The 21,241-nt window shown below is 49.8% G+C and overlaps 2 protein-coding genes across 2 annotated transcripts; both read left to right on the forward strand.

Moving 5' to 3' along the window:
• Positions 1–3,647: 3,647 nt before the first annotated feature.
• GMORB2_4867 (GAL4) lies at positions 3,648–5,142 on the forward strand (the record flags this gene model as incomplete). Its single annotated transcript, XM_035466841.1, has 2 exons — positions 3,648–5,070; positions 5,120–5,142. The coding sequence occupies 2 exons, from the start codon at positions 3,648–3,650 to the stop codon at positions 5,140–5,142; spliced, it is 1,446 nt and encodes a 481-aa protein (XP_035318000.1).
• Positions 5,143–9,317: 4,175 nt separating this feature from the next.
• GMORB2_4868 (uncharacterized protein) lies at positions 9,318–20,678 on the forward strand (the record flags this gene model as incomplete). Its single annotated transcript, XM_035466842.1, has 8 exons — positions 9,318–9,954; positions 10,025–15,441; positions 15,613–16,624; positions 16,699–16,945; positions 17,032–18,390; positions 18,541–18,796; positions 18,856–20,196; positions 20,253–20,678. 8 exons carry the CDS (start codon positions 9,318–9,320, stop codon positions 20,676–20,678), a joined length of 10,695 nt encoding a protein of 3,564 aa, XP_035318001.1.
• Between the last annotated feature and the right edge of the window lie 563 nt (positions 20,679–21,241).

Raw genomic sequence — 21,241 nt, forward strand, 5'->3', positions numbered from 1 at the left:
TTTAGTAATGCCTTTTAGACTTACTAATACTCCTACTACTTTTTAAAGAATAATTAATAATATACTATAAGAGTACCTTAATATCTTTATTATAGCTTACCTAGACGATATCCTAATCTTCTTAGATAACCTTAAAGAATATAAGGAATATGTCTATAAGGTACTTTAAACGCTATAAGATACGAAACTCCTCGTTAAACTAGAAAAATATTATTTTTACGTCTAGGAAGTAGAGTTCTTAGGACATATTATTATATATAACGAAATTAGAATAGACCTTAAGAAAATCGAGTTAGTACGCGACTAGCTAATATTAAGGAATATTAAGGATATTTAGTCCTTTACTAGATTCGCTAATTACTATTAACGATTTATTAGAGATTTTAGAAAAATCGTAATACCCCTTATAAATATTACTAAAGGAACGTAAGAGTTTAAATAGATAAATAATTACTAAGAAGCTTTTAATAGACTTAAAGAAATCATTACCTTTAATATTATACTAGCTATATTCGACCCTAAATAGTAAGTTAAGCTAGAGACCGACGCTTTAGACTTTACCCTTAGAGTATAAATTATATAGAGAGATAAAGAAGGACGATTATAACTAATTACCTTCTATTTAAAGAAACTCTATAGCGCTAAACTTAATTATCTAATATATAATAAAGAATTCCTCGCTATTATTAATTTATTTAAGGAATTTAAGCACTACTTAACTAGAAGTAAGTATAAGGTTAAGGTATATATAGATTATAAGAATATCGCCTACTTTACGACTATATAAGAACTTAGTAAGCGATAGTTATAATACACTAAGTATCTAGCTAACTTTAACTTTAAGATTATCTACTAAAAAGGATTAGAAAATAGAAGAGCTAACGCTCTTAGTAGGAGACTTAATTATAACACTAAAGAACTAAGAGCCTTAGGATAAATCCTCTATACTAACGATAATAGGAATCTTAAATATCGTATACTAAATACGTTAACGTTTACTATTAAACCTAACGATTTAATTACTAAAGAAATCTATAATATTATAAAAAATAGAAACTAGATAACTATCTAAAGGATATTAAACTAGAATAACTACTAATCTAGAACGAATAAATATAGCTACTACTAGAATTATAAGAGAAAACTATTAGCGATATATATAGCTACTAAACATTAAGATACTAAAGAATATAGAAAACCCTTAATTAGATACGATAAATATTCGACTATCTAAGAATTAAGAAAGATATAGAAAATATTATTAATAATTATAAAATATATATACGAAGTAAGTTAGTATAATATAAACTATATAGAGAACTAAAACTATTACTAGTACTACTATAGCTATAGGAATTAATCGTATTCGATTATATTATAAAGCTACTAGCTTTAAAAGAGCTAATAATAAATATAGTATATAATAGTTAGGGCTCTTAAGCTTAAGGGTCTTACCTAGATCCTTTTAGGTATTATTATTATTATTTCTAACATTAGAGGACGTAAGTATAGCGGAAGATATAGTATTAGGTATTACTTAGTATTTAATATAGTAACGGTCTAAATAAGAGCTATTGATATATAATAGTTAGTACGACTCTATACTATAGGGTAGTTAGAGAAGTGTCGGTTTTATATTAACGAGGCCGTTAGGGCGTCTAACTAAGCAATAAGGCAGTTATAGTCGTAGGTGCTAATTATAGAAGGAATTAGGGTTCTAAAAGAAGCGTTAACTATTATATTAATAGCTAGGTAAAGAGTGACTAGGCTATAGGAATGAGGTTGACTATATACTAGGCGATCGCTAAAGGAATACAATAATCGTGAAGAGTGATCATTGCGATCGCTAGGTAATTAAGGTGATCGTTTAGTTAGTGATCGCTACGATCGCTAAGTGATTAAGGTGATCACTTTTGTTATGTGTAAGTGGAAACGATAGTAATGAGTAAGAAAATTGTGGGGTATACGTGAAGGTCGCATAACGGGCCGTAACATCTTAGGACAAGATCTTTAGGAGAAGGGCATTATATTACGACCTATTATGCGGCCTTTACGTACACCCTACTTTTCTTTTCCTATTTATTATATACGCATTTCGACTAACTACAAACCTTCTTAGGATCACTAGGATCACCACTAACAATAGCGTAATCCTAATAGTACGTACATTATAGATTACCGCACTTACTACGATGACCACCGTGATCCTAATAATCTATTCTATACGATCCCCTTAGTATATAGATAACCCATTTCCTATAGTCTAGTCACTCTTTACCTAGCTATTAATAATATAGTTAACGCTTCTTCTAAAACCCTAGTTCCTTTTAATAGTAGCACCTACGACTATAACTGCCTTATTGCTTAGTTCGACATCCTAACTGTCTCGCTAACATAAAACGACGATCATCTCTGTCTACCCTGTAGCTTAGAGTTGACCCTAACGTCACACCTACTATCTCTCCTTATTAGTATAATATTATCCCTATTAGATTATGTGGATTTAAAGTTAGATAACCACTTAGCCCTCCTCCTTCGTTAGCTATAATAGTGATAGTAATATATAAAAAACGCTATTAATAAAGTTAAGGTTAATATTCTTTTATTAGATATATTTTTACGTTATGAATCAATAGTTAATAGGATTAAATTACTTAGTGTTAGTTTCGTCTTCCCTAGTTATATCGTTACCTTACGATATTATAGGTGCATTAGCTCCTTCTTTAGGAAGAGCCTTTATGTTTATACTAATCGATATATTATATTAATCTAGGATAACTCTTATCGTGATTGTTATATATAAGAATGTTTGTTATATTATCCTAAGGCAACAACCTCGGTCCTCGATTATCCCTTCTTCCGGTTGCATTTGGCTGTTTGATGCAAACACATACAAACATATAGATCACAGTAAGAAGGCACCGTTACACTCGTATTAGCCGGTACGGTGATGCAACGCCTACCTGTGATCTTACGACCTAAAATCACAGTGGTTTACTTGTACACAGATTTGTGGTTCCCCCCTCCCAACCCAATCCGTGCCGCTTCTGCGTTTATTATCAGTCAAGCGATGTTACCTGCATATTATGTGCTTCTACCCTATTTGCAGAGATAAAGGCTCTCAACTAAGCCCCTGCAAGCTAAGCCGCAGAATCAATCACCTCGCAGTGATGCTACAGTACGAACGCATGTACTTGTGTTCCCGTACTCGTACATACGTGCATCCCACTGGCGAATAGAAGATATACGGCCAGACGCAGGGTCAGGTCCAATGCCGGGTTCAATATCAAGGCCTCAAGTGCATGTAGTCAGACGACATGCCCCGATGGGCCCGTCATGGCTAAAGTATTCAATAGCAAAGTGAAGCTAGTCGTGTTTGATCAGAACGGGCTATATAAATGTATATGTATCCCAAGGCCTACATTCTGCTGCTGATGCAGAAGCGAAAATACATTTATTCTTGCCTTCCCGGTCGCAAAACTCACCTACTACACACCCCCACTCCCCGCCGTCTTCTTTCAGTCATTCGATGTGCCATAGAAGCACAGACTTCCCATCCTTTAAGCGCAGTGGCATATGCAACCATGCGATCGTTGTCTTGTGCCAGCTTGATCAATATCTAAACTGTTTGAGAACCGGCGGAAGGCATGGCTCCCAGCAATGCAAGCCTGGAATCTGCAACAACCGCAAGGAGACAGTCTTGTGACCGCTGCCACGGCCAGAAGCTTCGCTGCACTCGTTCAGGCAACTGCGATACCGGTGCGTGCAATCGCTGTCTTCGGCAGGACGCTCAATGTGTCTACAGCTTCAGCCTACCTAGAGGCCGCCCAAGTCGTTACCGCACATCAGAGCAGCCCGTCTCCCCGAGGAAGCAACGGACATCGTCATCATCGACGACAGCCCCCATACCTGCTTATGCCCCTATCACTGCCACAAGTGACCGTTCCAAGACCAGTACCAGCATCTCCACCGACACGAACATGGGCCTAGTAGGCCGTGCATACAAGACCGCAGAAGACTCCTTATCATCCTCGTCATCATCCGCCACGAGTGACTGGCCTTGGACAGCCGACATGAGCATGGACGGATTCCCAATGAGCATGTCCGAGCCGAGGAACGGTCTGCATGCTCCAATGGCTATCGATCCGCAACTCGAGAGCGGAGCGTTCGATGCTTCCATCTTCTGTGATGCATTCCCCCCTTCCTGGATAAACAGCAGGGACTCCTTCTCCGGAGTAGGCGATAAGCCCGAGGGCATCTCCATCGATAGAGGTCACGAATCCAGCAGCAGCACCGGCAGCATAGGCCTCGTTCGGGCTGGCAGGAGCAAGAGCGACAAGGTCATCAGGGCCAGACTGGCCAGCCCCGGTGAGATCGATCTCAGCTGCCTTGAGAAATCATTGTCCCCATCCCAGCTGGACAGATCCACACCCTCCTCCTGCATTGCACAGCTTTCGGAGCTGAGCATGCGCCTTCACCCACTTCTGAGCGCCAGCTGTGTGCTGGCCGAGCCGACCGCCGGCACAGAGTCAATGGGATCGCACGATGGGAGATGCAGCTTGGGCGGCCTCATGTTGAATGACACGGCTTTCGAGTCTGTGTCATTGTGGGTCGCCCACGTCTCTGCCAAAGGCCTGAGCATGGAGTACGGACAGCACGACCACGTTCTCGAAGATGGCCTCGTCCCCAGGCTCGGGGATGTGGTTCGCGATGCCTTTGCCGCGTCCCACCAGCTCCTATACATATTGCAGTCCTTGCACCTCACCAAACCGGGTTCCACTCCTCCCGTAAGCGCTAAGGGGTATTTCGAGATGCCTTCCATCCCCAGGTCTAGTGCGGCCGCCTCCATGATGGCGTCTCTCAGAGGTCCTGACCAGTACTCCGCTGTCGTTGCGAGGCCCCTCGTCAGTGCGTGCCACGGACTCCTCCTCAGCACCTACGTTGTTGTCCTCATCGTGCTGCAGCATGATGCTGACCTGCTCCTCAGCAAGAGCCCCAACAGCGGCAGTGACCCCACATCAGCTGCTGACATGGACTGCCCCGCTGCCGCGTCCCCGTTCGGGGACATCCGTATCGTTTCGGTTGTCCAACTCTGCTCTTATGTTATTGATCGTCAAAGGCAGGCTGTCAATCGGTATCTGACTCCCCTCGGGAAGGAATCGCCCCTAGAAGACTCCGTACCGTCTCATGGGAGTGAGGAGATGATGAACAACCTCAACACAGAGATTGATCAACGATTATCCCAACTCCGGCGCGAATTGCGAATATGAGTTCATGGCCCCTTTCTTTTCTTTCTTCTTGCTCTATCTTCTGCTAAAATTATCATACACATTGTTTTTTTGTTTTCTATCTTGCCTGTCCTTCGTACATGCACATTTGCCTGTTTGTGATGTATGATGGGTTCTTTTAGAATGATTTACGTCTATACTACGAGATTTAATACATGTCTCTTTACTCTGGCTACATGTACTGCAAGAGAAGCTGTGTTTCTTATGAGATGTGTTGGTCGGTGTCAATTGCCTCCATTCGTAACTAATCGTCGGGTGATGTTTGTTGAAGTATGCATCTGCTGTAGATGTAGCAATTGATGGTATCACACGTGGATACCGGGTGGAGGTCCAAAGCCTCAAGTATATGATCGTACGAGGATTGGTACATATTACATGCAAGCCAAGCATGTTGTAAGAACATTCATAAGCCAGATACAAGTTTTAGGGTTTCATCCTATGTTTCCTCGTTTTAAATCGGATTTCCCCGTTCCACATTCCACATCCTGTTGATTACGTAACTGCCACACACGTCCAGACAACAAGACAAGGGATTGGGATCGAGAGAGAAGAAAGAAAGAAAGGCATATCCACATTTTGGACCCAAACCGAGGACCCGACGGCCCCTCCTCTCCCCCCCACCTCTTCTCGACACTGGCCGGGGAGGGGTATGGTCTGATTGCATGTTGGAACAAACAGCTGAGTCATCGATCGGAACATGTTGTTCCTGTCCGATCGGCAGTAACCCTAACGATAAAAGGCCACTTCTATAGTCACAATTACCCCTATATATAGATATCACTAACAGTATTAGAATCAATAAGAAAATAGCCTTAATTCCTATATTAATAAGTGCGATATACTTAACATTATTATATTACTGTCCAGTGTTAACGAAGAACTTTCGTTAAGTGCTGACAAAGGACAGTCAGGGAAGTGTTAAGCCACAAAGTATATTAAGTTATAATAAGTTATACTAAGCTACATTAAGCTATATCTAAGAATGACATTAGGAGATAATTAAGAAAGATTTAGCTAAGGTCTAAGGAAGTATAAAGATTATTATATATAAGAGAAAGAAATAAAAGATAAGATTTAAGAATAAGTATAAAGAGGTAGCTAAGAAACGACTAAAAAGAAGGGATATAGGGATAAATGATAATAATTGTTAACCCTAAAGTTAACCTTTAAATCTCTTTCCTATCTCTTGACTATAAGACTTTATTACTTTCTCTACTACTTTTAATCAGTCTCTAATAAATCAATCTCTCCGATTTCTTCGATAAGAAAAGAGAAACTATTAAAGCTTATATTATGAAATCCTATTATAGTAATACTTCCCTAGCTACTAGTCCTTCTAAAATTACTACTAGGGCTTAGAAAAGATAATAATCTCTTAGAATCCTAGAGGAGACCGATAATAATGATCCTCTAGTTTAGTAAACGGTAGATTAGGATAATCCTCCTACTACTATAGATAAACCCCTAGACAATTATTGAGTTATTAACCTATCATCTTCTAGTAGTAGTCAAAAGTACCTTCTATTAGAGTAGTTAATATAGTGTTACGACCCGTTATGCGGCCTTCACGTGCACCCCACTTTTCTCCACTACAACTAGACCATTGACACATTCACCCTCTAGGAAGACATCACGGTCAGGTTCACTGCGGCTTCGCGTGAACCACCAACGAACCACCAGTTGGTTCATTAACTGTTCACCCGCAGTAGTCGTGAACCACCTAGTATATAACCAACCCAACTTCCATAGCCTAGTCACTCTTTACCCAGCTATTAATAGCATAGTCAACGCTTCTCTTAAAATCCCAGTTCCTTTTAGTAGTAGCACCTGCGACTATAACTATCTCATTGCTTAGTACGATATCCTAACTGTCTCGTTATATAAAACGACATTATCTCTATCTACCCTGTAGCTTAGAGCTAAACCTAACGTCACAATACATCGATATAGGACTCAAGAAAAGAGCTAAATAGCTAGCTTAAAGCTGTTAATATTTCTAAATGGCTAGACTAGCTTAAAGAGGTATTTATCCTTTGAATGAAGCTAGACTTAAGACATATATAACGTCTCCTTATTATGAATACTCATAAAAGCTATATAATAAGTGAGTTCCTATTTAAATGCTCCGATTATAAAATCTTTATCTTCTTCCTTTTATTATATTCCTTATAAGTGTGACGTTGGGGTCAACTCTGAACTACAGGGTAGATAGAGATAATGTCGTTTTATATTAGCGAGATAGTTAAGATATCGAACTAAGCAATAACCCAGTTATAGTCGTAGGTGCTCGTATTAGGAACTAGTTTTAATAGAAGCGTTGACTTTATTATTAATAGCTAGGGGGAGAGTGTCTAGACTACGGGGAATAGGTTGACTGTATACTAGGGTGGTTCACTACGTTATAGGTAAACCTATATAAACCTAGAGCCTAGTTTATCGGTAGTTCACTGTCCGTGGAGTGAACCTAGCCGTAATACGTATCTTAGTGGAAACATCAATGGTGTGGTTATGTTGGAAAAAGTGGGGTGCACGTGAGGGCCGCATAACGGGTCGTAACAATAAGTTCCTTAGCCTCTTAGTCTTATTATAATGTCCTCGTTTTCTCCCCATATGATGATAACTAAAGACGTGTCCTAAAAGGGAGGGTATTCTAAAAGTGGGTGTGCTGATTTACTCGTACATTACTATCACGACCCACTATCCTACACACATCCGGCACTTTTCTGCCGACGGGAAGGGATCTCGGAATGGCCTCGTAATGCATCCTATACAATACATCAGTCCATCCACCAGTAGACGCTCCACACTCTACGCTCGTGTGTAGGAGTGACGTCTCTGTAGTGGCCTGGCTTGGGGGCTCCTGCAGGTTATACATAGTATTGATGTGGGGGAGCGTTGCTATTGCTACTTTCCACGAGCCATATGTATCGTCCTAAATCCAATATCTCCCGAGGTCCCAGTGATGATACCTTCAATCAAGATAATGACTCAAAGGAGAAGGAAGGTAAAAATTAATGAAATAAGAAAGAGGCCTCTCGCCAATGCCCTCGTCAAGGTAACTTCTCCGCAGATCTTGGGCACGTAATGGTAGTGATGACAGGGGGGTTATTGGTTGTCGTACCGAAACCGCCGAATAACACTGACGGTTAGATGATTGTCGGTGATTTATTTATTCACCAACCCTGAGCACACCCTTTCTCGAGAACCGACCCTTTATCCATTGCAACTCTACCTCTAGGAGAAACAAGTATCCGGTCTCAGAACTGCTGGGACCCGCAGATAAATTGCAGAAATGACTCTTCATAGTTCAGTGATTCTACTATGTTTTGATGTACCCAAGACCCCCGAACCCCTTTTCTCATCCCACTCGATCCGAACGTGCCTCAATTAGGTCGGTTCCGCCCCCACGTCCGGTGATCGGCGTGTTAATGGGTGAACTTCCCTTCCTCGTGGCTTATTAGCAGCGTCTGGGAGACGTCTCCTCCACGTGCAGTGGTATCATCATTAGGCAGCTTACATGTGCAGCGTGCAGTGTGATAGCCGGCGCAAAGATCCATCACCATGGAAATATAGGCTATATACGACAGTACCCATTCTCGTGATGGCCATTTCTCCTCACATTGGTATCTACGTATAGTTCGGTGCTGACTTCGGAGTTCTTCAATTCAGATATCCTCATCATCGTTCGGCCTGTACATACAATGCATAGACCAGACCGAATGTCTCGCATGTAGAGCGTAAGGTATTGGAAACCGGTCCCTAAATATCGTGCCCTATCCTCTAGCTCAGAGAAATCGTTCAGCTTCCATCAGCCTTCGACTTTCCTTCACTATACATTCTCACCATCTTCTACTTATTCACATAAAACTATCGATAGTTCAACAAAGTGTAGAACATTGAGTCATTCAACGACAAATGTTTTTGGTAGGCTGAGTCTTACCTGGATATCCCTGATCAAAGCTTCGACACCTGCGCGAGAACAGGCTTAATTCTGCCCATACATACAAAACAATCCTTACCTGATTCACAATGGCCCGTCAACCTGAGCCTATTGCTATTGTCGGCAGCGGCTGCCGCTTCCCGGGTGATTCCACCTCCCCTTCCAAGCTTTGGAGCCTGATCCGCGAGCCGCGAGATGTCGTCTGCGAGATTCCTCCTGAGAGGTTCAACACCACTGGGTTCTACCATGCGGATGGTAATCACCACGGTACCACCAATGTCCGTCACTCATACCTCATGAACGATGCCGACCTCAAGGCTTTTGATGCTGCCTTCTTCAACATCAGCCCCAATGAGGCCGATTCCATTGATCCCCAGCAGCGTCTTCTCCTCGAGACCGTCTACGAGGCCATGGAGGCTGGTGGCCACACCCTCAAGGCCCTCCGTGGATCCGATACTGCGGTCTATGTTGGCACCATGGGCGTTGACTACAATGATGCCCTTCTGAGGGACCTCAGCACGATACCCACCTACTTCGCCACTGGTACCAACCGTGCCATCATCTCCAACCGTGTCTCGTACTTCTTTGACTGGCATGGCCCTTCCATGACCATCGACACGGCTTGCTCTTCCAGTCTCATTGCCGTCCACCAAGGTGTTCAGGCTCTGCGTACTGGAGAGTCTCGTGTCGCTGTAGCATGTGGAACTCAGGTCATCCTCGGACCTGGTAAGCTTTCCATCTCCTGCATTTTTAGTTAGACGTATGCACTTGATTAACATCTATCGTTTCATCACAGAGGTCTTCATCTTCGAGAGCAAGATGAAGATGTTATCCCCAACTGGTCGCTCTCGCATGTGGGACTCCGAGGCTGATGGCTACGCCCGTGGTGAGGGTGTTGCCGCCATCGTGCTGAAGCGTCTGAGCGATGCCATTGCCGACGGTGACCACATCGAGTGCGTAATCCGTGAGACTGGTGCCAATCAGGACGGATTCTCCAATGGTATTACTGTCCCCAACACTGAGGCCCAGGCCATGCTCATCAGCCAGACCTACCGAAGAGCGGGGCTGGACCCGGCCAACAATCCCGATGATCGTCCCCAGTTCTTTGAAGCCCACGGCACCGGCACCAAGGCTGGTGACCCCAAGGAGGCTGCTGCCATCCACGAGTGTCTTGGCAAGTTTGCTGATGAGGATGCTCCCCTCTACGTCGGCTCTGTCAAGACTGTCATCGGTCACACCGAGGGTGCCGCCGGTCTTGCAGGCCTCCTGAAAGGGTCTGGAATCATCCAGCAAGGATTCATCCCGCCCAACCTGCTGTTCAACAATCTCAACCCCGCAATCAAGCCCTTCTACGAGGGTGTCAAGGTGCCCACCACTCTCCAGCCCTGGCCTAAGCTGCCCGAGGGTGTTCCCCGTCGTGTGAGTGTCAACAGCTTTGGCTTCGGCGGTAGCAATGCCCACGCCATTCTCGAGGAGTACCGCCCAGAAGTTGAAGTGCAGGAAACGCCGTCGAGGGCTCCGTTTACCCCCTTTGTCTTCTCTGCCGCCTCCGAGGCATCACTGGTTGCCCAGTTGCAGGCTTACTCTGACTATCTCGGAGAGGCTCCCGACATACACCCGGCCGACCTGGCCTGGACCCTGCAGTCTCGTAGGAGTCAGCTGTCGTTCAAGCTTTCCATCTCTGCGGCGACGATTGAGGAGCTCAAGACCAAGATTGACGAAAAACTCGCTCCTCTTACCAAGACCCCAGGTACTGCCGTTGGCATCCGGTCCAACACCAAGATCACGGATGCCCCACGTGTCCTGGGTGTCTTCACTGGACAAGGTGCTCAGTGGCCTGCTATGGGAGCTGACCTCATCAGGTCATCTCGCTTCGTTGCCACGCGTGTTCGGGAGCTCGAGGGCTTCCTGAACTCCCTCCCCGAAGCAGACCGTCCTGGGTGGAGTCTGGAGAAGGAGATGCTCGCAGGAGCAGACACCTCTCGGATTGCCGAGGCGGCTCTGTCGCAGCCCCTATGCACAGCCATCCAGATAGTACTCGTTGATCTCCTTCTATCGTCTGGCATCAGCTTCTCTTCTGTTGTCGGCCACTCTTCCGGTGAGATCGGCGCTGCATACGCTGCAGGTCTCCTTTCCGACAAGGACGCCCTGCGCATCGCCTATTACCGCGGAGTGTACGCCGAGCTTGCTGGAAATGCAGCTACCAACCGGAAGGGCTCCATGATGGCGGTTGGAACGACATGGGAGGACGCCCAAGACCTTCTCCGCCTCAGAGCTTTCAAGGGCCGCCTGGCCATCGCTGCCCACAACTCATCAGCCAGCGTGACATTGTCCGGCGATATTGATGCCATCTTGCACGCCAAGAAGGTATTTGACGAGGAGAAGAAGTTCTCCAGGGTCTTGAAGGTTGACACGGCCTACCACTCTCACCACATGCTCCCCTGCGGTGATCCCTACGTTGCCGCCCTCAAGGCATGTGGTGTCACCGTCAAATCGAACCCCAACCCGTCGTGCTCGTGGTTCTCCAGCGTCACTGCGGATGCCAGGCCTGTCGAATCCAGCGAGGCTCTCCAGGGTACCTACTGGCAGGATAATATGCAGAACGCCGTTCTCTTCTCCGACGCCATCAAGAATGCCATGCAGGCCGATGACCAGATCGCCTATGCTATCGAGGTCGGTCCTCATCCCGCCTTGAAGGGACCCGCTGCGCAAAACATTGGTGAGGTTCGCAGCACCCCTCTGCCGTACACTGGCATTCTCAGCCGCGGGAAGAGCGGTGTTCATTCCTTCTCGGATGCCCTGGGCTTTGTCTGGAACCTGTTTGGCTCACAGGGCGTCGACTTCTCCTCTTACGAGAGGCTTGTTTCTGGAACCACCTCGGATCCCAAGCTTGTCGTCGGTCTACCTTCTTACAAGTGGAACCACGCCAGGGCTCACTGGCTCGAGTCTCGACGGTCTCGCAAGATCCGTGGACGCCCCCAGCCCTTCCATGAGCTCCTTGGTGTCCGGTGCCCCGACTCGACCGATCGTGAGGTGCGCTGGCAAAACGTCCTCAAGGCGTCTGAGATCCCCTGGATGGAGGGCCACCAGCTCCAGGGCCAGACCGTCTTTCCTGCTGCCGGGTACTGTGCCGTTGCTATCGAGGCAGCCAGGTCAGTCGCCGGTGATTCTGCTGTAGAAGTTCTGGAGCTTCACAACCTCTCCATTCCCCGCGCCATCACTTTCGAGGATGACACCAACACTGGCGTCGAGATTCTCGTTACCTTGACCGGAATCACTACTGTCGGCAAAGATACAACTGCTGACTTTGCTCTCTACTCTTGCCCTGTTTCCGGTGCTGAGCAGGAGATGGAGCTTACGGCCAGTGGAAACATCAGAATCTCTGTCGGAGAGCCGCATCTTGATACTCTGTCCTCCACTCGCCTCCCCGACTCCAACATGGTGGCCGTCGATACCGACAGGTTCTACGCCTCGCTCTCCAGGCTCGGCTACGGCTACTACCAGACGTTCCGAGGCATGTCGTCTCTCAAACGCCGACTGAACCAGTCCTCCGTCATGGTTGATACGTACCCGTATCAGGATTCTGACTCGACTGTCTACCTGGTGCACCCCACTTGGCTGGACGTTGCTTTTCAGGCGTCCATGCTGGCCTTTTCCGCCCCTGGCGATGAGCGTCTGTGGTCCCTGCATGTGCCGACAGCTATCCGCAGCATCCGTCTGAACCCCGAGGTCTGCGGCACACTTCCCCTGTCCCAGACCAAGATTCCCGTCTGCTCGGTTCTCTCCGATACTAGAGAGTTCTCCGCAAGTATCGACTTGTTCAATGAAGATGGCTCCTTGGCCATGGTTCAGGTCGAGGACTTGGAGATCAAGCCCTTTGCTCCCGCCACGGCTGCCGACGACCGCCGTCTGTTCTCGTGGACGAAGCTGGATGTTGCCTCGCCAGATGGTGCGTCCGTGGTTCAAGGCACTTGTCCCACAGCTTCCGAGGCCGCCATCGCTGCTCTCTGCGAGCGTGTCTCCCTCTACTATCTTCGCAAGTGGAAGGCCGAGATCGCTGATGAGGATTGGGCCGATGGCCAGCCTCACTACTCTGCTCTGCGAGACTACATGAACTACGTGCTCGACCTTGTGACACGGGGCCGCCACCCGACCATCAAGAAGCAGTGGATGGGCGATACCCCTGAGGATATCAATTCTCTTACCAGCGAGTTCCCCAACGATGTCGACATCAATCTCCTCCGTGCTGTGGGTGAGAATATCCCAGCTGCTGTACGGGGTGAGACGACCATTCTCGAGCACATGCTTCCCAACAACCTGCTCAATGACTTCTATAAGAAGGGTCTTGGGTTCGCAACCTACAACACCTTCCTGGCGCGTATGATGAAGCAGTTGGTCCACCGCTACCCTCATGCTAAGATTCTTGAGATTGGTGCCGGAACAGGCGGTGCCACCGCTGCCGTGCTGAATTCTATCGGCCACAAGATGTCGTCGTACACGTACACCGATATCTCGGTCGGTTTCTTCGAGAAGGCGACAGAGATCTTCAAGGAGTACAGCGACAAGATGACTTTCAAGACCCTAGATGTTGAAAAGAGCCCCTCCACCCAGGGATACCAGACGGGCGCTTATGATATCGTTATTGCTTCCAATGTCTTGCATGCCACGTCTTCGATGCAGAAGACGCTAGAGCACACACGCCAACTCTTGAAGCCCGGTGGTTACCTGATGCTCTTAGAGCTGACCAGCAATGGCCCCGTGCGCTTCAGCAACATCATGGGTGGCCTGGCAGGCTGGTGGCTTGGTGTGGACGACGGTCGCAAGTATGCTCCGACAATGACCCCCAGCCAGTGGCACAGCTGCCTCCGCAAGGCCGGGTTCGGTGGTGTCGACGCCATAACGCCTGAGATTGACACGCTCGCTTGGCCATTCTCCATCATCGCGTCACAAGCTGTGGACGAGCGCGTCGACTTTCTGCGCAAGCCCTTAACCCGCAAGTCCAAGTCCTCCTCATCCACCACCGTCTTTCTGGAGAGTGTTGTTATTCTTGGAGGCACGAGCCTCGAGGGATCCCGTATTGCCGAGGAGATCACGGAGATACTGGAGCGATTTTCAGGTGAAATCATCACCCTTGATGGTTTGCCTACCGAGGACGAGGCTGCCTCGTTGGCACCCATGAGCACCTTCATCAACCTTGTCGACATTGACACCCCGATCTTCCAAGATGTGACGTCAGATACGATTGAAGGTCTCAACCGCGTCTACGAGCTTGCAAAGAACATTCTGTGGGTGACGCACAGGGCTCAGACCGAAGAACCGTACCACATGGCCAGTATCACCTTTAGCCGTTCGATTCACCACGAGACGGGCCACATCAACATGAACCACCTCGACGTCTCGGACCTTGATGACAATGTATCCAAGTCCATAGTCGAGCACCTCCTGCGCCAGTGTGCTCTTATGGAGTGGGGCGGTGGGACGGGCTACCGCAACGAAAACGACAAAATCATCTGGTCCAAGGAGCCCGAGACCTATCTGGAGCGTGGTCTGCTCAAGATTCCTCGCCTGGTTGACAATGTCGGCCAGAATTCCAGGCTCAACTCGGCCCGTCGCGTCATTACCACTTCGGCAACCGCCGAGTCCGACATGTTCTTATCTGCCTCAGACTCCGGGTCCCTCGCCCTCATTGAGCAGTCCATTCCCACATCTAGGGTCAAAAACAGCACCGAAGGTGTTGTCAAGGTAGACCTCTCGTCTGTGCATGCCATCAATGTTGCCGTCGATAGCTTCCTCTTTGTCGGCATAGGAAAGGAGGGCGGCAAGTCGACTGTGACGCTCTCGGACGCCAATTCGCGCGAAATCGTTCCCGTTGCTAGTACCGCCACGGATGCTTCCCTCTCTCTGCAGTCCCAGCTCGTTTCGACGGTCGCTGAGCTCCTCGCTTCGGCCCTGCTTCGAAAGGTGTCGCCTGGGAGCAGTGTTCTGATCCACGCCTCGGGAAACGACCGCCTGTTTGCTGGTGCTGTATCCCGTCAAGCCGCTGAGAAGTCTATCCGGGTGACTTTCAGCTGTGACGCGTCCTCTTCTGCCGACGCACCCGCGTCCTGGATCAAGCTGAGCGCACGCACTCCCAGACACATTGTGGGGAAATCTGTGCTGCCTTTCAAGCCAAGCCACTTCCTGGATTTGACTATCCTGAACAACGAACTCAGCGTCAGCATTTCCAGCATCTTGCCTTTGACCTGCCAGAGGATCGATTCTTCGGAAATTTACCGCAGACAATCGTCTCTCTCTCGATATACCGACGAGAAATCTCTCTGTGGTCTTCTACATCATGCTTCGTCCGCGACTACTGCCGATGATGTCGAATCTCTCGTCATCCAGCTCGCAAATATCAACAACGCTGTCATAAATGCCAACAGCGCTGTCAGCTGGATGTTCAATGGAGATGTCAAGGTTGAGGTCAGGCCTCTGGAGTCAGACCGTCTATTCTCAAAGGACAAGACCTATCTCTTGGTTGGACTGACCGGACAGATCGGCCAGTCTCTGTGTGAGTGGATGGTGGCTAACGGAGCCGGCTGCGTGTGCCTCACAAGCCGCAACCCCAAGATCGATGCCAAGTGGCTCGCATCATTCAAGGACTCGGGCTCCGACGTCAAGGTATTCTCTCTCGACGTGACAGACAAAAACGCGGTCGAGAAGGTGGTTGATGAGGTCAAGGCTACATGCCCGCCCATTTCTGGCGTCGCCAACGGGGCCATGGTTCTCCACGACTGCTTGTTCTCCAAGATGTCAGCCGATATCTTCCGAAAGGTTCTCGGCCCCAAGATTGATGGGTCTCGCCACCTCGATGAGATATTTCATGACGACGACCTTGACTTCTTCATCTTGTTCTCGTCTTCAGCTTGCGTCATTGGAAATTCTGGTCAGTCCAACTACGCTGCCGCCAATGGATACCTCAATACCCTCGCCCGTCAGAGGCGTCGCCGTGGCCTCGCTGCCTCTGCTTTCGATATCGGCCGAGTGGCTGGTATCGGATACGTCGAGACAGCTGGGCAGGCTGTCATGGACCAGCTCACCCGCTTCGGTCTAATGGCCATCTCCGAGACCGAGTTTCGCCAGATGTTTGCCGAGACTATCCGCGCCGGCTACCCCAGGCCTGAAGATCGCAATGAGTCCATCGTCCCATTTGCCGTTGTCACCACTTGTATCCGCACTATCAGTGATGATGAGGAGTCTGGGCCATGGTTTGACAACGCCATCTTCTCACACTGTATCATCGAGGCCAACGGTTCGAAGTCGGATGATGGGAATGCCAGCAAGAAGAATTCTCTTCCCGTATCCGAGCAGCTAGCTTGCGCAGCTGACAAAGACCAAGCCCTCGATCTTTTGCAAGGTAAATATCGTTTTCAGACATTCACTTTTATTCCGTCAAATCATTCCAATAAAGCTGATCAACTCTGCGTACAGAATGCTTCGCCACCAAGCTCAAGATCATGCTGCAGATCTCGGGACAAGAGATCAACCCCGAGACTTCTCTCGTGGAGCTTGGTGTTGACTCCCTTGTTGCCGTCGAGGTCCGTTCGTGGTTCCTCAAGGAGCTTCAGGCCGATGTCCCGGTCCTCAAGATTGTGGGCGGTGCGACTGTTGCCGAGCTCTGTCAACGCGCCCTGGACAAGAACTTCTCTCACTCATCGGGACTAGAGACGCAAGCAAGGTGGCTCCCAAGGTAGCTGCCACCACGCCTGCCAAAGCTAAGAAGTCCCCCCCAATCTCCAAAAGTGCCTTGGCTTCCACTCCCAGGTCGAGGTCTCCGATAAGCACAGACTCCAAGGGGGCTTCCACGCCGGCCACGGAGCCCACCTCGAGGTCGGGCTCACCCGATGGAGTCGCATCCAAGACGGCCAGTATGTCGTCTCCGCCCCCGCAACGACCAGCCGCAGAGCGTCCGGTGAGGAGGTTTTTGAAGCCTGAGCTGATGTCATTTGGTCAGTCCAGGTTCTGGTTCCTGAGGCTACTTCTTGATGACCCCACCACTTCCAACGTGTCCTTCTACTACAAGGTCACCGGCAGCCTCCGAATCGGTGACTTGGAGAAAGCAGTCCGCCAGGTTACGATCAGGCACGAGACCCTTCGAACAGCCTTTGTTGAGCACGAGACGAGAGCCGACCAAGCTTACCAAAAGGTCATGAGCAGCTCCCCCGTCCGTCTCGAGCTCAAGAAGGCCTCGTCGGTGGATGAGGTTGTCGAGTATCGCAAGCTGCAGAAGCACGTCTCCACTCTGGAAGACGGCGAACTTATCCGGCTCGTTCTCGTTTCCCTTTCTCCCACGGATCATTATCTCCTTTTCAACTACCATCACATCACCATGGACGGCGTCAGCTTCCAGGTCTTCGTTCATGACCTCGAGAAAGCCTACAAGGGCCAGTCTCTTGGACCTGCCCCTCGCCAGTTCCTCAACTACTCCCGCGCCCAGCGTCGGGCCCTTGAGAGCGGCGAACTCGATGACCAGCTCAAGTACTGGAGGACCATCTTCCCCGATGATCAGGAGCCGCCTGTCCTCCCACTCCTCCCCATGGCACGAACGACCTCGCGACTTGCAATGAAGAACTTTGGTGTCCACCAGGTCATGGAGAGGATCGAGCCCGATGTGGTGGCACGTATCAAGACCATGTCCAAGTCTCAAAAGTCGACACCCTTCCACTTCTACCTGGCCACATTCAAGACTATGCTGTTCAGCTTCACCGAAACCAGCGATCTGACCATTGGTATTGCCGATGCCAATCGGAACGAGGGCAATGTCGCCAACAGCATTGGGTTTTTCCTCAACCTGCTAACTCTCCGATTTCGCCGCCAGGATAGCCAGCGCTTCTCCGACGCCATTTCTGAGGCCCGCAGGACAACTTACGGGGCCCTTGGCAACTCGAGGCTGCCCTTTGACATCCTTCTCAAGGAGCTCAACGTGACTCGGTCACCAGACTACAGCCCATTCTTCCAGGCGTTCTTCGACTACCGTCAGGGTGCCCAAGAGAAGTTCCCCTGGGCCGATGCTCGGTTTGAGTTCCAGGAGCTCCACCCCGGTCGAACTGCCTACGACATCACCCTGGATGTGACGGATAATGCCACCGACTCCCTTATCAAGTTCCGCGTCCAGACGGGATTGTATGATATGACTGCTGCCAACCTGCTTCTTGAGACATATGTCCATTTGCTCGACATACTCTCCAGCGACGTCTCTCTCACCCTCGACAAGATGCCACTCTTCAGTAAGCAGCAGCTGTAACGGGGAACTGAGATTGGCCGCGGCCCCAGGCTGGTATCAGCCTGGAGCGCCACTCTTCCTAGCCGCATCGACGGCGTGGCCCGAGACAGCAAGGACAGGCCGGCTGCCAAGGATGATCTCGGGAATCATCTGACGTACGCGGAGCTCATCGACCGTACCGAGGCGATTGCTGAAGCCTTGCAAAGTTCGGGCGTCAGTGCTGGGCATTGTGTTCCCGTGTTCCAGACTGCCTCTGCTGACTGGATCTGCTCCATGCTGGCCATTGTGCGTCTCGGGGCGGTCTATGTACCTTTGATCTGCGCAATCCGCTCCCGAGACTTGCCGTTGTGGAATCTGATTGCGAGCCGGCTGCTGTTCTCGTCGACACCACGACCCGGGACGATGTTGAGCAGCTCAACGTCCCCAACGCGAGCATCATCGATGTCTCGACTGTGGGTGCCGAGGTATCCAAGCCCGTTGGCAATGTCTCCAAGGCCGACGAACCTGCTGCTATACTGTACACCAGCGGGTCTACGGGCACGCCCAAGGGCATCGTGGTGACCCATGCCGGCCTGCGCAACGAGATCGAGGGTTACACCAACATGTGGAAGCTTGGTGCCGAGCGGACGCTGCAGCAGAGCGCCTTCACCTTTAACCATTCGTGCGATCAGATCTACACGGGACTGAGCAATGGCGGCATCGTCTATGTCGTCCCCTGGAGCAAGCGTGGTGAGCCCGAAGAGATTGCCAGGATTATCAGGGAGGAGGGGATTACTTACACGAAGGCCACCCCGGCCGAGTACTCACTCTGGCTGCAGTACGGGATCGATCACCTGAAGCACGCGACCAGCTGGCGAGCCGCATTCGGTGGTGGCGAGCCTATGACAAGCGCCCTGACCAACGCCTTTGCCGACTTGAATCTCCCCCAGCTTCGTCTGCACAACTCTTACGGCCTGACCGAGGTATCCATCTCGTCCACCAAGCTGGAGCTCGACTACCACGACCGTGAGGCAATGGCTGACGGCCGCTTTCCTTGTGGCCTGTCGCTTTCCAACTACCATGCCTACATTGTGGACGACAAGCTCCAGCCTCTGCCTGCGGGGATGCCAGGCGAGCTCTGCATTGGCGGCGCCGGCGTGTCCCTGGGCTACCTCAAGAACAGAGAGCTGACTGGCAAGCTCTTCGTCGCCAACCCGTTTGCCACTGCCGACGATGTGGCCAATGGGTGGACCCGCATGTACCGCACCGGTGACATCTGCCACCTCCAGGATGACGGCTCGATGGTCTTCCACAACCGTATTGCCGGCGGCACCCAGGTCAGGATTCGCGGTCTCCGCATCGAGCTGAGCGACATCGAGAGCAACATTGTCGCTACCTCTGAGGGGGTCGTCAAGGAGGCCGTCGTGTCCCTGCGCCGGGGTGACCCGGACTTCCTTGTTGCCCATGTTGCGTTCACAGCCGGTCACGAACCCGACACGGCTGCCGAGGCTGAGGCTTACCTCGACGGTCTGCTGAGCCGTCTCCAGATCCCGCAGTACATGGTTCCCGTCATGGCCATCGCGATCGAGAAGATGCCCCTGACCAACCACTCCAAGACTGACCGCCGGGCTCTCAAGGAAATTGCCCTGCCTCGTCGCACCCAGGCTGGTGCTCGGGGAGCTGTCGGTGACGAGGAGTTGACTGAGACGATGCTGCAGCTCAAGTCTGTGTGGAGAGACGTCCTCGGCAACGAGGAGCTGGGATTCGATATCAAGCCTTCCAGACGATCTACCGCTTCCTCCCCGCCCAGGTTTCCAGGGTCGCTACCTCGCAGTTTGTCCTGGATGAATTTGTGCGCCCGGTCGACGTCAGCGGCATCGCCCCCGACCTGACTGGCTGGGATGGCCGCATGGACATGATGCCGGCCCAGCAGGCGTCGAGCTGGATCCTCGACTCGATCCTCGACTCTGCCGAGAACGGCCGGGTGGGGGTCAACTTCAAGCACATCGAGAACCCCACGGTAGTTGACATTGAGGAGCTGCGGTCTACGATCAAGGCAGAGCGTCCTCGCACGGTCGGCTCAGAAATGATGCCTGGGCTGAAGTGGATCGGACACATCAAGAAGCTCGGCTTTGACTTTCTGCTCACGTCGCAGGAGGCGAGTGTTCAAGGAGGAGGAGCTGAGGGAGTGTTTGTATCGAGACGGTGATTGGACTTTCTTTCTTTTTCTTTCTTTCTTCTTTTTTTTTCGGAATTTTTCGGAATTTCCGTCTGTCCTGCCTTTATCTTGCTAGTCATGATGTGCGATGGATGACTTCTAATCTTTTTCGTTTTCCTTCCTTTTCTTTTCTTTTTGTTGGTACCAGCGGTGAATCTATTGATATCCGGTCTATCACGTGCACGACTGCCTCTTCGTCAAAGGGGCAGGTATGCTATGTGACATCGATCCGGGTTGTCCTCTTCTTCTTCTTGTGACTATCGCGATGCTACGAATCTGGCGTTGATGTGGCCGGTGCTGCCCCTGACGGGACCGGGTTATCTAATGTTCCGGCTATGCCGGCATTTGGTGATATCCACACACTTTTTTTTTTTTTCTTATGAATTTTCTTTCTCTTTCTTCCTATGTATCTCATCTTTGTGGGCTCAGTCTTGGCTAGAAGCGTCAACAACTTTCAGGCGAGAGTTGTAAAATGTTGAATATGGTTCCCTCTACTCTAGATCAATGCAGGACATTTTGACGGTACAGGATCGCATCCTCTTCATCGGCGACGC

The sequence above is a fragment of the Geosmithia morbida genome, assembly GCF_012550715.1.
Source record: "Geosmithia morbida isolate 1262 chromosome Unknown scaffold_26, whole genome shotgun sequence".
Taxonomy (NCBI): domain Eukaryota; kingdom Fungi; phylum Ascomycota; class Sordariomycetes; order Hypocreales; family Bionectriaceae; genus Geosmithia; species Geosmithia morbida.